The 16,157-nt window shown below is 47.0% G+C and overlaps 1 protein-coding gene across 2 annotated transcripts in view; it reads left to right on the plus strand.

The window, feature by feature from the left end:
* The first annotated feature begins 15,345 nt into the window (after positions 1-15,345).
* The window catches only part of ptpn9a (protein tyrosine phosphatase non-receptor type 9a), a 105,972-nt gene continuing 105,160 nt past the window's right edge, over positions 15,346-16,157 (plus strand). For both annotated transcript variants that reach the window (XM_062547225.1, XM_062547224.1), the window contains exon 1: positions 15,346-15,949. In XM_062547225.1, coding sequence (XP_062403209.1) covers positions 15,917-15,949 — 33 coding nt within the window. In that variant the 5' untranslated portion in view covers positions 15,346-15,916. The remainder of the gene's footprint in view (positions 15,950-16,157) is intronic.

Raw genomic sequence — 16,157 nt, forward strand, 5'->3', positions numbered from 1 at the left:
CTCGGACTATCCCCTCAAACAAGTTGTAGAAAAGGCCGGGACTTTGTGTGTGTGTTTGCCGCGATTCGGCATTTGTCGCGATGTTTCATTAACCTGACTTTCGCCAGATCCTGTAGTTCGCTGTCTGCTTCACACAAGGATCTGGGACTTCTCGATAGGAGATGTATTTCTGAAGGCGGGTCCTTGTAAAACATCCTCGCATGTGATTCGATAAACCACTTGCCTGTTATCTTGAATGACGTGCTAGGCTTCTTCAAGCTCTTGCCAAACCCGGTCGGAAGAAGAGTAAAAACATCCTTGCCACCAATAAATGTCTTCAAAACTATTCTCTGTTAATCTTTTAAAGAATGAATATTCGATAGATTCGACAAAACGGTTGAAATAGCAGAATCAATGTCAGCACAAGACTCCTCGCTGCGTGCCGCCATTGTTATTTGAATCAAACACTCGCTTCGGCGCTCCTGATTGGTTGCTTATTTTTTTATCACTGGCCCAGGGGTTTGGAGTGCCCTCGCGTCCAGACCCTTGTGTGGAGCTCAGCGAAACGCCTCTGGTGGAGCATGGCGGAACTACAAGGGTCTGGCGAGAGTCAGGCTAATGTTTCATATGGTAAACTCGCGTAATTTGCTGTTAAGTTTCTATTCTCCTGTTAGTACCTACAGTAACGAGCAGACATGCAAGTTCGCTGTGCAGTGTGCACCGAGAAAGTTATAGTTCTCCTGCCTTTAATAACATTCAGTCTTTCAGTTTAATCCAGTCTTTGATATTGAAAGCTGTGAGTCATTGACGAGAAAGTAAGTTTGTGTGATGTTTACATCTAGTTTATTCATACTGGTATGCCGTAGGTTTGCTAATATAGCTAAACTTGCTTTAACATGATTTCTATGAAGTAATGTGTTGTAAATGTTCTCTGAAATCATAATAGCCTACGTTATGTGTTTAGCGTGTCGAGTATTTACCGTTTAGCTGCATTTATGTAAGGGATAACGGCCGACGAGGTGACCGGTTCGATGGAAATAATGGCTAGGTGGAGGTCTAGAACTCCGGCGACGTGCGAAGCACGGAGACGGAGTTACCTCCGCCGTGCCATTATTTCCATCGAACCGGTCGACCTCGAAGGCCGTTATCCCGCTTATCTCCCGTTTGTATTCATAACCTGTATATTTAGAAGATAGTTTTATTCCACCGTTGCGTCCGTTAACATCGCTAAAACTGTCTTGACTGTGGGACTACTTTCCGCCACATATCAACTTTCTACTGCCGTTACTAGTTCTAAATGGATGGTTGCTATGGCCAAAGGCCAGTCGTTAGTTCTAAATGGCTGGTTGCTACGGCCAAAAGCCAGTCGTTAGTTCTATCTCTCCCGTTGTCAAGCGGGCATATCCCAGGATTCTGATAAACTTTAACTTTGAAAGATCGCTACTTTTGTAGCCTAAATGGCATCAAACTAGCTACAATTCACCTCCGTCATATGCTGTTACTATGGTTCTGCACGTCTGTCTTTCAGCTTGGATGCAACGTGACAGTTAATTTAAACTTCGCAACGAGTTTGGCGAATTAATATTCAAGTGTGATACGGGAACTACTTCAAAGGTAGCAGGTTATACGAAGTTATTATACGGCTCTCTAGAATGTTGAGGGAGCTCCCATTCACTTTGAATGGGCCTCTCAACGTTCTACCGGTCCGTTATATTTGCATAATGACCGCTCCGAAGGTATAATGACCGCTGCCAATGGCAACGGGTTCACTCCGCTAGTTGTTGCGGAAGCCACGAAACGGTAGCCAAGTCATTGCTAAAGACACATTGAGATAAGTTTATTTTCTCGTTTTGGCAAGTAGCCGTATAATAAGCGCGATAATGTATAGAACGCCGGTCATTATCTGAAAATAATTCCCTTCAGGACGAAGCAAAACCCCTCCGCTGCGCGTCGGGGTTCAGTTCATCCTGTCGGGAATTATTTTCCGATAATGACCGGCGTTCTATACATTATCCCTTACTTAATGGCCACCCCATCAGCCAATCAGAGAAGAGAATTCCATTGTTGAGGGAGATAAACTGTTGTAAAGGACCTAGCATCTCCGAATGGAGGAAGTTGTACATGTGCTGGTTAATGTTACTGCCCAGTACTGTTTTGCGCCGCTAGATGGCGTCGTTGACCACGTAATGGCCGTAGTCACGAACAAAGAAGTTTCCCTCTTTCTATCTTGAAGAGTTAGAGTTCCTGTATGTGTATCCTCTCTCATGAATTCAGCTTAATGAGATTAATGCTGATGCACTTATGTATAATGAGCTGCATATATATTATTTGTAAGATTAGAACTAAGTTGTATTTGTTTTATTTCTTATTTCAGACTCCATTTATATGTACCTCTCAATATCCATCTACTAACATTCCTCTGTATGCATGGAACCTTGAATGTCTTGCTGGAAGAATACAAATTGAAACCCATCTCTGCTTCGTCCTGTATCTTGACCGATACACCATCCAGTATAGTGCTATTACCCTCACGAATCAGTGCTATCTTAACACCTCCCCAATATTGGTCCTTCGAACCGCACGCATTATACAAGATGGAGTCGGAAGGAGAGATGTACCCCGATCGAAGCGTCAAACACGACGACCTACTAGACTGCAAGACTATGAGGTGAACTATACAAGACAATATCATAGAGACCTAACACAACTGGGCTTATCAGCTCCTGAACCAGATAGAGAAGTGTCTAGTCCATGGGACCCTTTCCTGCCACTTCAGACTCACTCTGATAATGTCAACGGGGATGCTGCTCATTCTGAGACCCCTCAGCTAGCCCCTGGCCGCCTTCAGAGGCGAGATTTGATTAGTGACGCCCTACCTGAACAAATACCCTCATTTCTGCTGCGCCCACGCCGAACCCCCAGTTATCAAACACAAACAAGGGCCATTCAAAATGAGAATAACAACCTGCTCCAAGCACAACAGGCCTTACAGTCAGGCATAACGGAGATTAACCAGGCACGTAGCGAGATTAGAGAACTAATTGAGGTAGCCCGCTCACTGAGAGCTGACATTAGTCAGTCTAATGCCCAAACCTCAAAGCCTAGCACCTATACGCCTCTTCAATATAGTACCTTAGCCTCAAGGAACTATCCTGATGAAGTACAAGCAGAGGAAGAAGTGGAGGAAGAGGAGGAAGAGGAGGAAGAAGGTTGGCTTGACCCTCCATTACAGAACAAACCTGAAACAGACCTGTATAAAGGCATGCGTAACATCAAGCTGGAGGCACCAGAGTTAAACTACAGACAAACGTATTACGGCCCTAAAGCCCCTACGCAAACATCCCTTAAGCCTCCACCCCCATTAGAGAGGCGTCTTCAGCCTCCAGCCTCTGCTCCTCATGAAATGATGTCCTCTTACCCTCCTCATCACCAGTATCTACCTCACCCTCCTTCACGTCTCGCTCAGCCACTCACACAGCCCTCTCCAGCCTACCCCGGGAGAATGTACTCAGCGCCCACACAAGCCCAACATCCATCGACCGCCACCAGGGCGCCTGGCACATGGCCACCTAGAATGCCCCTACAGCCCCCTGTCATCGAGCAAGCGTATAGAGGCCCTAGACCCACTATACCCAAATTCATTCACCCAGACCCTAGTGAGTTTGCGAGGCTTCGCATAGCTTTAGAAAACCTGCTTCCATACGATGCTACAGAACTCTTCAGGTATCAAGTACTTGTAGACCATCTGAAACTGGAGGAAGCTATGCTTATAGCCGATGCCTACCTAAACTCACCGACCCCTTACTCAGACACCATGGCTGCCCTACATGATAAATTCGGCCAACCTCACCAGCTTGCCTTAAGAAAGATAGCCAGCGTTCTAGAGGCCCCTGAAGTCAAGCGTGGTGATGCAGCGGCGTTCCAGAAATTTTCCCTCCAGGTGCAGTCACTAGTGGGCCTGCTGCAGACCTTGGGCCCTGAAGGGGAGACTGAACTCATCTGTGGCTCACACGTAGCTCGACTCTTGAGTAAACTCCCACCAGAACAGAGAGCTGATTTTCGCCGTCATCACTTCAGGCAGCCCGGAGCCACTCAGACTCTGTATGACTTGTCAGAATGGCTCCGCTACGAATCGTGGTGTCAGGGCTTTGACAATCAGGCCAGTGTGAAAGGCGGAAAGGAAAGGCAGGGAACAAAGGCTGATGGTCGTCATGGGAAACAAGCAGTGACAGTCCTACACGGCGCTGGAGAAGCTTCAGAGTCCACGTCTCCATCACACCGGGAAAGTTCAGCGAAGAAGAAAGTGAAGCCCAAAGCCTACTGTGCATACTGTGATAGCACAGAGCACTATCTCAGTCAATGTAGTGATGTCGCCAAACTCTCCAAAGATCAGCTTAAAGAGTGGATCCAGGTCAACAAGCGCTGCTGGCGCTGTGCACGTACTCATCAAGCAGCTCAGTGTACATTAAAGAAGCCTTGCAACCTCTGTAATGGAAAGCACCTCCTGGCTCTCCACGAGATAAATACAAGAACAGAAAAGAGCAGCAAAGACCTGGCCGCAAAGGAGGAGAGCTGTCTGACGAGCTCCCCTGCTGACACCCTGTACCTAGACCGACCCGGAACCGGCAAAAGAGTCATGCTAAAGATTGTCCCAGTGCTCGTGCATTATGGAGAGAAGACCCTAGACACCTTTGCGATCCTCGACGACGGATCTGAGAGGACGATGCTGTTGCCAGCTGCAGCCAAGTCCCTCGGCATGAAAGGATCTCCTGAAGCTCTCCCACTACGCACTGTGCGTCAGGACATCCAGGTACTTTATGGACACACCGTGTCGTTCCGAGTCTCCTCGGCTGCTACCCCTCAAACCAGCTATAAGATCGAGGGTGCCTTTACAGCCAGCCGTCTCAGCCTAGCTCAGCACACCTATCCCATTGATCGCCTTCAGCAAAAGTTTAAACATCTCCGTGGCCTTCCCTTACCTGCCTTCCAAGAAGCAAAGCCATCCCTCCTCATTGGCTCTGATCAGCCTCACCTGATAACACCTGTCGAGCCTGTCAGACTGGGCCCTCCGGATGGTCCTGCAGCCGTCCACACAAGGCTTGGGTGGACTCTCCAAGGCCCCATCCACCACACGGGGCGGCCACCCCTCGCTGCACAGTGTCTGTTCACATCTAGCCCACCGCTGATGGACGAGTTATACAAGCATGTCGAACGGCTGTGGAAAGTGGACACAGTGCCTCACCAGCGGGATAAGGACGTGACCAGGTCAAAGCAGGACAAACAGGCAATAGCACTGCTTGAAGCCAAGACTGTCCGCACCGACGTCGACGGGGTCCTCAGGTACGCTACGCCACTGCTGCGCCATGCAGCTATGCCACAGCTGCATGCACCTAAAGAGTCAGTTCTGCCTTTGTTACGCAGCACAGAGAAGCGTCTCCTGAGAAACCCAGAACAAGCTGACGCCTACAAGATAGAGATGCAGAAACTCATCGAAGCCGGCGTGGTTAGGGAAGTCACTCTGGAGAGCCCCCCTAAAGAAAGCTGGTACATCCCACATCACCTCGTCACACATAACGAAAAAAATCGCCTAGTCTTCAACTGCTCTCACCAGTACCTGGAGCAGACTCTGAACCAGTACCTCCTTCCTGGCCCTGCACTCGGCGCCTCCTTGCTGGGTGTCCTGGTGAGATTTCGTGAAAAGCCTGTAGCCGTTAGTGGAGACATCAAGGGGATGTTTCATCAGGTACGTCTCCTGCCTGATGATCGTCCCCTGTTGAGGTTCTTGTGGCGTGACCTGAAAGCTGATGAGCCTCCTAGAGTGTTCGAGTGGCAGGTTTTGCCATTTGGCACCACCTGCAGCCCCTGCTGCGCAACATACGCTCTGCAACGCCATGTCATCGACCACAGCAAGTCTGACGACGACCTGAGATTCTCTGTGGAGAACTGCTTTTACGTCGATAACTGCCTGCAGAGCGTGCACACGACAGCTGAGGCTAGGCTGCTGGTGGACCGGCTCCGAGACCTGCTGTCCTCTGCTGGCTTCCAACTGCGTCAGTGGGCCTGCAACGACCCGAGCGTCCTGAGTCACCTACCTCAGGACGCAAGATCAGAGAGCTTAGACTTGTGGCTCGCTCAAGATAAGATCAACCCACTGGAATCAACCCTCGGCCTCAGCTGGAACTGGCAGACAGATTCCCTAGGCTATAAACATCGGCCAGTGGTGTATAAGACACCTACTCTAAGGAACATTTATAAAGTCGTAGCCACACAGTATGACCCCTTAGGTTATCTGTTGCCTTTCTCCACCAGGGCTAAGCTCATCATCCGGCAGCTGTGGGACAAGCAACGCGGCTGGGACGATTCCAATCTGCCCTCAGACCTCCTGCAGGCCTGGTCCAGCTGGGAGGCTGAACTTAAGTTCCTGCCTCAAGTCGTCTTCTCACGTGCATATGTGCCGACGGACGTACAACTAGAGGACGCCACCCGTGAAGTGCACATCTTTGCAGACGCATCAGAGCAGGCATATGGAGCCGTGGCGTATTTGAGAACTGAGGACACAAATAGCTACATACACCTGTCCTTCATCCTCGCACGCTCACGGGTGGCTCCGAAACGCCTGTTTAATCCCACGCCTGGAGCTGGGTGCAGCCCTCGTGGCCGCACAATTGGCTCGTGTCCTTGAGAGGGAACTCACCCTAAAGGTAGCCCGTACGGTGCTGTGGTCGGACTCCACGACTGTACTAACCTGGCTACACTCCCAGTCTTGATGTTACAAAGTGTTCGTAGGGGCAAGAGTAGCTGAGATACAGGAATTAACAGAGAGCTGCACCTGGCGCTACGTAAACTCAGCGAATAACCCCGCCGATGACCTGACGAGAGGAAAGCCCCTTGAAACCCTCATCGAGCCAAACCGATGGTCACAAGGACCTCCGTTCTTGCTCCATAGTCCTGACACCTGGCCTGAGCGGCCCAGCGCAGACCCACCTGAGGACAAGACAGAGCTCCGCAAGGCGGCCTTCTGTGGAGTGACAGTCACCTCACCTGCAATGACCAGCACAGAGGGTAAAGAGTTTAGGACGTGGCAAGAGCTCCTGGACACCACAGCTCAAGAGCTCCAGCCTCTCAGCTCCACCCCCAGTGCAGCTGAGTATCGAGAAGCCGAAGTAATCGCCCTCCAGAGAGCTCAACAGCATTCCTTTCCTGAGGACTACCCACTTCTAGCGGCAGGTAAACCTGTTCTATTAAGGAGTCGTTTACTTACTCTAGCTCCTGACATGGACAAGTCTACAGGCCTTATAAGAGTGGGTGGGCGGCTTAGACGACTAGAGGGGCAAGAAGACATCTCACTGCACCCTATTGTCCTGGACGCATCTCACCCAGTGACCCAGCTGCTCATCCAGAAGTACGACGATGACCTGCACCATCCTGGCCCGGAGCGGGTCTTTGCAGAGCTGCGGAGGTCATACTGGGTCATCCATGGGCGGGAAGCAGTCCGCAGACATCAGCGCACGTGTGCAGAGTGCCAGCGCTGGAGAGCCAAGCCTGCTGTTCCTAAAATGGCGGATCTCCCCACTGCCCGTCTCCAACTACACAAACCAGCCTTCTACTCGACTGGCGTAGATTGCTTTGGGCCCATGTCAGTGAAAATAGGCAGACGCCAAGAGAAACGCTGGGGAATTATATTCAAGTGTTTAACCACTAGGGCAATACATTTGGATCTCCTCAGTAATATGGACACCGATGCCTACCTGATGGCTCTGAGGCGATTTATCGCCAGAAGAGGAAGTCCTGCTGAATTGTGGTCCGACCGAGGGACTAATTTTAAAGGAGGGGAGAGGGAACTGAAGGAAGCCTTCGCTAGCATGGCACCGGCCCTACAGACACAGCTCGCCCGTCAAAGGATCAAGTTCTGCTTTAACCCACCTGCAGCCCCACACTTTGGCGGAGTGTGGGAAAGAGAAATCCGCTCAGTTAAAGGGATATTCCGCCATTTTTGGAAATAAGCTCATTTTCCACCTCCCCTCGAGCAAAACAATCGATATTTACCTTGTTCCCGTTCATCCAGCCATTCTGTGAGTCTGGCGATACAACTTTTAGCTTCAGCCTAGCATAGATCATTGAATCGGATTAGACCGTTAGCTTCTCGCCTGCTAGCATCATGCTTACAAGTGACTAAGATTTCTGGTAATTTTCCCATTTAAAACGTGTCTCTTCTCAAGTTAGAAAGTGCAATAAGACCAACTGAAAATGAAACCTGCCGTTTTTCTAGGCTGATTTGACATGGAACTACACTCTCATCTGGCGTAATAATCAAGGCAAGTTGCAACCGTAACATGGGCGCAGTGATATCTGAAAACAGTCCCCATAGGCAACAAGCAGGAAGTAGTGCGTGATATCACTGGGGAGGTGGAAAATGAGCTTATTTCCAAAAATGGCGGAATATCCCTTTAAGTCTGCACTCTACACCTGCGTGGGTGCCCAACCTGTTCCTGAGGAAGTGTTACTCACCGTCCTCCTAGAAGTGGAGGCTATCCTTAACTCAAAGCCACTGGGTTACGTGTCTGCTGACATTGCAGATATTGACCCTGTGACCCCAAACAGCCTGCTTATGGGGCGGCCCGATGGATCGCTTCCCCAAGTGGTCTACCCAGACAACGAGATCCTGAGTCAGCGCAGATGGCGGCACTCACAGGTACTGGCGGACCACTTCTGGTCCCGATTCATCAGGGAATATCTACCCGGCCTGCAGACCAGACAGAAATGGCAGGCCTCACCTCCTGAGCTCCTGGAGAAAGCAGTGGTCCTGATGGTGGACCCTCAGCTACCTCATGGACATAGGACATGTGACCAAAGTTCATCGCAGTGATGATGGGTGCATCAGATCCGCTGATGTGAACATCAGAGGTCATGTGTACACCCGTCCAGTCGCCCGGCTGGTGATGTTGCCAGCTCTGCCATCAGGGGAGGATGATGCTCCTCCGACTTCTGGCCCCCCTGAAACTGACTGATTAGTGACCTTTATTCGTAGCAAATGTGCGTTGCACATTTGGGGGCGGCTGTAGAAAAGGCCGGGACTTTGTGTGTGTGTTTGCTGCGATTCGGCATTTGTCGCGATGTTTCATATGGTAAACTCGCGTGATTTGCTGTTAAGTTTCTATTCTCCTGTTAGTACCTACAGTAACGAGCAGACGTGCAAGTTCGCTGTGCAGTGTGCACCGAGAAAGTTATAGTTCTCCTGCCTTTAATAACATTCAGTCTTTCAGTTTAACCCAGTCTTTGATATTGAAAGCTGTGAGTCATTGACGAGAAAGTAAGTTTGTGTGATGTTTACATCTAGTTTATTCATACTGGTTTGCTAATATAGCTAAACTTGCTTTAACATGATTTCTATGAAGTAATGTGTTGTAAATGTTCTCTGAAATCATAATAGCCTACGTTATGTGTTTAGCGTGTCGAGTATTTACTGTTTAGCTGCATTTATACTGTTGTAAAGGACCTAGCATCTCCGAATGGAGGAAGTTGTACATGTGCTGGTTAATGTTACTGCCCAGTACTGTTTTGCGCCGCTAGATGGCGTCGTTGACCACGTAATGGCCGTAGTCACGAACAAAGAAGTTTCCCTCTTTCTATCTTGAAGAGTTAAAGTTCCTGTATGTGTATCCTCTCTCACGAATTCAGCTTAATGAGATTAATGCTGATGCACTTATGTATAATGAGCTGCATATATATTATTTGTAAGATTAGAACTAAGTTGTATTTGTTTTATTTCTTATTTCAGACTCCATTTATATGTACCTCTCAATATCCATCTACTAACATTCCTCTGTATGCATGGAACCTTGAATGTCTTGCTGGAAGAATACAAATTGAAACCCATCTCTGCTTCGTCCTGTATCTTGACCGATACACCATCCAGTATAGTGCTATTACCCTCACGAATCAGTGCTATCTTAACACCTCCCCAATACAAGTCATGCAAGATATCTGGAGGGAATCCTTTTGCAGTTTGAAAATAAGATAACCTGTCCAATGGACAGGCTCGCTTTACACCATCAACACTTTTCAAATGTTGATTTTGTTGCAATTCAGACACACAGTCATCAATGGACTCTTGGGTTCTGAGGGTAAACTTTCCACTTTTAACTGGACGACTTTGTATATCATTACGATCAGCTAAGCAAAACCTGCATATCTTGCCTGTGTAACAGAAGTCGCCTCTCCCCTCCCTCGATCACTCTGCGTTGTGTTTTGGGAATGACGGACGCCACAACCGGCGGCAATTTATGTTGCTTTATTGCTGAGATATTAGGAAAAGATAGAAAAGAATCAGGCATGGAGCAAGCCAGGCGCATCACAGCTCCTCTGCCTCACTGTGGCTCGAGATCACAAATGATCTTTTTAGACGTATAATGCACCTTCATGGTGTAAATTCTAGGGGCGAGGCCATTAAAACTAGCATAATATAGGGGCGTGATATTTAAATCACGCTTGTTTCCAGCCGCCACATTTATCAACACATGTTTATTCTTACGCTGGAATTGGAGTGATACGAAAGTTTGAATTTGTGATCCCCGTCGTACGATGATTTTTGCGCTCAGATGTACGCTGGTTTCTACGCTCGGTTGATAAATGAGGGCCATTGTGTTTGAGGTGATCGAGAAGTTGTGCTGCAACTGTTTTTTCCAGAACCTTTGACAGGAATGGAAGATTGGAGATGGGCCTAGTTGAAGAGAACTTCTGGATTCAGGGTGGTTTTTTTCAGTAAAGGTCTGATGACAGCAGTTTTTAATGCAGATGGGATATGGCCAGCCAGGAGAGAGTGGTTTATGATGTTGGTGATGAGAAGAGAGACGGAAAGATGCAAGCAGGACAGGACAGGACATGCAGAGAGACCAGGCAGGCAGAGAGTGAAAAGAAGATCAGGATGACAATGTCCGTCTTCACTATACTAAGGGTTCGGAGCCCAATCCACCACCGAGTGACAGTCAAATCACTTTTTATTCACTCTTCTTTATTGAGCATGAATTCTTCAATGACAGCAGACATGAATAAGTGTGGGTAGTGTATTTCGATGGACGCACACTAACACAGGAAACTTATGCACCATGTCTGAACACACTTATCATCTCCAACCTAATGACACATGTGGAACATGTGGACTGAACCAACACATGGACTGAATGAAATTACAGGGGGAAAATGGAACAGTCCAAGTGAGAGGGGCCTTTTTTTACAGAGAGAGATGCAGGCAGACAGGCAGGCAAGCAAGTGGCGCTTGTCTCGCTGTTGACCGTCCCTGTGGTATGACAGCCAATACAACCAGTCTTAACTTCTTCTGATATAGTGTTTACCACAGCAGAATATGCAATAAAAACAACAAAAATAAAGAGTGAAATATATACACTAAATAATACTATAGGGAGGGAAAGTGAAAACCAGCGCCCCAAGTGGTTGCGTTCCTATCGAAGAGCAGCTCCAATGTCAAGTCCCATAGACCGACTTTTCAAAAAAATACTACGCAGCTATACCAGCGATCTTATCCACCAAAAATATTTTTCAGTCGGCATACTGTAATAATCTACTAACTGTGAAAATATCAGACTCTATTTCGCCTTATTTAAAAAAACCGTAATTGCTCGTTTCATTTCATAAATGGACTACAACTTCAAGTGACGTGACACCCTTCGACGACGTTACTCACCTAGCATGGTTTGTTTATTAGCCTGTTAGCTAGTTGGTTAGTTAGTAGACAATCACACTTACTGCCAGCTCTTGTGTGAGTAGGAGCACAACACAAGTTATCCCAACATAAAGGTAATTACCACGCGGTTTACATCGCTCTCTGTTTTTACAAAAATATTATAAGCAAGTTAAGCAAATTGCCGTTTTGATCAGTTGGAGATGGAGCGCCCAAACTGGTGACGTCAAATGCTACTGTAGCTAGCTACTGTAGTTCGTTATCACCATGTTACAAACAAACTCAAAACAATTAAACTGATCCTAAAAAATAAAGTATGACCACTAGAAGCAATAGAGCTGACCTACATGGATAGCATATTGAAGGCATTTAACTAACTTCCGATCGTGGGCCGAGATATATTTTTTCTAAAAGAAAATCCCATCAACTCCCGCTAGCCTCTAGGAACGCAACCACCAGGTGGCGATGAGATTACTTTCCCTCCCTATACTGATTGGAAAAACATGAACATGCCAGATGGAGTGACGTCGGTCTCGCCAGCGTTACCGTAACCTATAGCAACAAACTACTGTATGCCCATCATGCCTGTTGTGCAGTAGACGTACAGCTCAGACTCCCCAGACTAAGATTCAATCTGAAAAGATTGGGCTTAAGCCTACCTTACTACACTGACAGACTTCGACAAGATTTGGGAAAGATTCTATAAAGATTGTAGTCTTGCAGTCTAATGACCCTCATTCAAGAATAGAATAGAATAGAATAGATACTTTTTTGATCCTGTGAGGGAAATTCAGTTCTCTGCATTTAACCCAATTTAACCGAATTAGTGAACACACAGCACACAGTGAACACACACTGAGGTGAATCACACAACCCAGAGCAGTGAGCTGCCTGCCCAACCAGCGGCGCTCGGGGAGCAGTGAGGGGTTAGGTGCCTTGCTCAAAGGCACTTCAGCCGTGGTGAACTGGTTGGGCATCGAACCGGCAACCCTCCGGTTACAAGCCCGAAGCCCTAACCAGTACACCACGGCTGCCCCCTCAGCTTTACTCAAAAGACTACAATCTTTCCCAAATCTTGTCAAAGACTGTCAAGGTAGGCTTTAGTCTGGTGATAGTCAGGTTAGGCTAAATTACTATTCTAGCTGGAAATGGCTGATTTTTAATACATACAGTAGGTGTACAGAAACCCATTTCCAGCAACCATCACTTCTGTGTATGGTATACTGTGTTAGCTAATCATGTTAAAAGGCTTGATGGTTTGAAAACCCTTATTATGTTAACCCAGCTGAAAACTGCTGATTAGACAAGCTGTAAAACTGGCCTTCCTTTGAACTAATTGAGTATCTGGAGCATCAACATGAAGAAGTGAAGAGATGACTCCGGGATGCTGGCCTTCTACGCAGACTGGCAAAGAAAAAGTCATATCTGAGACTGACCAATAAAAGGAAAACATGAAAATGGGCAAAAGAACACAGACATTGGAAAGAGGAAGATTAAAAGTGTTATGGACAGACAAATCTATATGCTTGAGGTGTTTGGATCTCACAGAAGAACATTTGTGAGATGTGGAACAAGTGATATGATGCTGGAGGAGTGCCTGACGCCATCTGTCAGGCATGGCGGAGGTAATGTAATGGTCTGGGGCTGCTTTAGTGCTGGTAAAGTAGGAGATTTATACAAGGTAAAAGGGATTTTGAGCAGCCAATGATAATTATCAGGGTCAGATTAAGGTGACCAGCAGGCTGGATGAGCCACCATTGTTCCACTGAAGCGCTAGTGGTGCAACTCTTTTTGCATGACACTGCTCCCACAAGCTCATTCTATCAATGAACTGGCAAATGACCATAAAGACCCCTCTGGTCAACTCGAGAGACTGCTTCCCATAGTTAGGTATGGTGTGAGAGTGCTTTCCATAGGTGCAGTGTGTGGAACTTCAACCACCTCAGGGACTTATTGGAATGGACCACCTCTGCTGTGTGCTCATATGGCTGGTGCCCCAGTCATTTGTCCCATGGTGGCCACTGGCCAAACCTGCGCTGGTGCTGACTACCCTCCACCATGCCTTAGTTATGCTGCTATCGCATAGCGCTGTCATGGACTTTTTATGTCCCTGCTGAAAAAAACAGCAAGAAACCAGCTTAGGCTGGTAGCTGGTTTTAGCTGGTTTTAGCTGGTCTTTGCTGGTCTTTGCCCAATACACAGTTATTATTGCTGGTCTTTGCTGGTGTAGCTGGTTTGGCCACCAGACATGCTGGCGTGACCATCTGAGGAAGCTGGTCGTGCTGGTGTGACCAGCCTGTCGTTTGGGATACAACTGGTTTAAGATGGTCATGCTGGTGACCAGCCTGTCAAGCTTGACAAAGATGGTCAAGCTGATTTTCTAGAATAACAAACATAAGCTGGCGTGGCCAGCAAAAACCAGCAATGTAGACCAGCAACACCAACTAAAATGACCAGCTTAAGGTGGTACGACAATCAAAACCAGCTGAATTACCATCATAAGCTGGGTAAACCAGCTGAAGGTGTGTTTTCGCGAGAGTTTTGCTGGTCTAGCTGGTTAACCATCAAAGGGTGGTCAAATAAGCTGGCTAACAAGCTGGTCAACCAGCAAACCACCTTTAGCTGGTCAGGCTGTTTTTTTCAGCAGGGGTGTCACACTGTACAACTCCTCTTCTCCCCTCTCCCTCTGTTTCTCTTAAGTCTCCCTCTTACTCCTTTCCTCCTGTTTCCCCCCCTCTCTCAACTTTCACTCTCTGCCTCTTTCTCTCTATAATATAAAATGATATATTACCATTGGTATAGGCTACCTATTAATAACCATCATGAGTTGTAGTAATACTAACCCACAGGGATGTGATGAGGGCCAGGCACAGGGATGGCTGATGACTGGTGATGGTTTACCTCACAGGCACTGTCTTATGTATCAGTCTTGTGTGTGAAGCGCCTTGGGTTGCACTTGTGCACGTTAAAATGTGCTATACAAATAAACATTACTTACATACTTACTTACAGTAGGCTACTTACAGGTGAGGGAATCCCCATAGCCTACCTCACCTGTGAGGTAAACCAGTTTTTCCCCGCCCCTGTCACTCATGGTCTCTCTCTGAATGTTTAACACTCTGTAAAGCGCCATGAGACATGTGTAATGTTTTGACACTCTAGAAGTGAAATTAAATTGAAATTGAATTGAATTTGAGAGACTGGCCACAAGCATCTGTTGCGAGACAGCATGTCCCGGATTCCCGGTGGTCCTGGTCCATCCACAACGATCAAGACCATGCATAATCAGGGATGGTAGTCTGTGTGTGTGTGTGTGTGTGTGTGTGTGTGTGTGTGTGTGTGAGAGAGAGAGAGTGTGTAGGCGAATAGGCTATAGCCTACATAATTTTTTATAGTTAGGCTAGATGCACACAAATGAAAGTAAATTAATACAAGCCTAAAAAAATATATATAAAAAACTAATAAAATAATAATAATTAAAAAAAAACACCCCACTGAATCTACCCTTGTCTGGTCTATTTCCCTTGCGTTTTTTTCCATTAGCCTATTTACATTTCATCATTGCAGCACTTCCCCTTTTCCTTAAGGGAGCATTGAAAGGAAATGAATGATAAGTGGGAATCCTCTCCAGTTACTGCCGTTACTCCTCCCTCTTTGCATCGCAGGAAACTGAGCTCGTTAGGCAGCGAGCCCCCATGTGAGGGGCGACCATGAAATTTAAGTTGGGAAACTAAAACCATAAGTTTAGTCGAACTCCAACGAATATGGCTCAAGCACGTTTCTAATGCATGGCCTATCCGTCTTTTACAATACAGGAAAGGAGAAAAAAAGTAGTGTTCGTTTCCTACCTCCACTGTTATGCAGAATTCAAGACGGATGTAGCCGATGGTTTGAGCAGGAAAATGGGTTGCCTGTAGGGTAATTTTACTGCGACGTTTAATGTCTATTGCTGTCAGAGTCAGACATCGGTCACATTTAACGTTAAACTATCTTTACGTTTTTGTGGAAACGATTGATAAATCTTTGAACAGCGTAACGTTAGCTACATCGAACGAACCGCTGCGAGGCCTCATAGATAACTATTTTGACATGTTATCCGGGTTATGTCATGCCAGCAGATTTGGCATAAGTAAACTTAAGGGTAGAGGTTTTCTAGGAAAAACATTCACGGCTTTCTGTAAGAAGTAACGTTAGCCGGAATTGCAACGTTAACGTTAGCTGACACTACCAAAGTGAAGAATGGCAACGATTTTAACGGCAGAAGAAGAACAGGTAAGTTGGTTGATGTTAGCATGTCTAAATGGTTAGCTAATATTATGCATTTAACGCTGATTTAACGTCAGGTTAATTTGCTACTTGGTTACCAATTAGTTGACCGATTCCTTCTGTTTAGAGGGTGGCTTGTCGATGGCTTTTATATTTTGTCAGAGATTTCCCGTGAATATTTTCATGTTCCACGGAAGGGGTTTGGATAGGTTAG

The sequence above is a fragment of the Sardina pilchardus genome, chromosome 10 (genome assembly GCF_963854185.1).
Source record: "Sardina pilchardus chromosome 10, fSarPil1.1, whole genome shotgun sequence".
Classification (NCBI taxonomy): Eukaryota; Metazoa; Chordata; class Actinopteri; order Clupeiformes; family Clupeidae; genus Sardina; species Sardina pilchardus.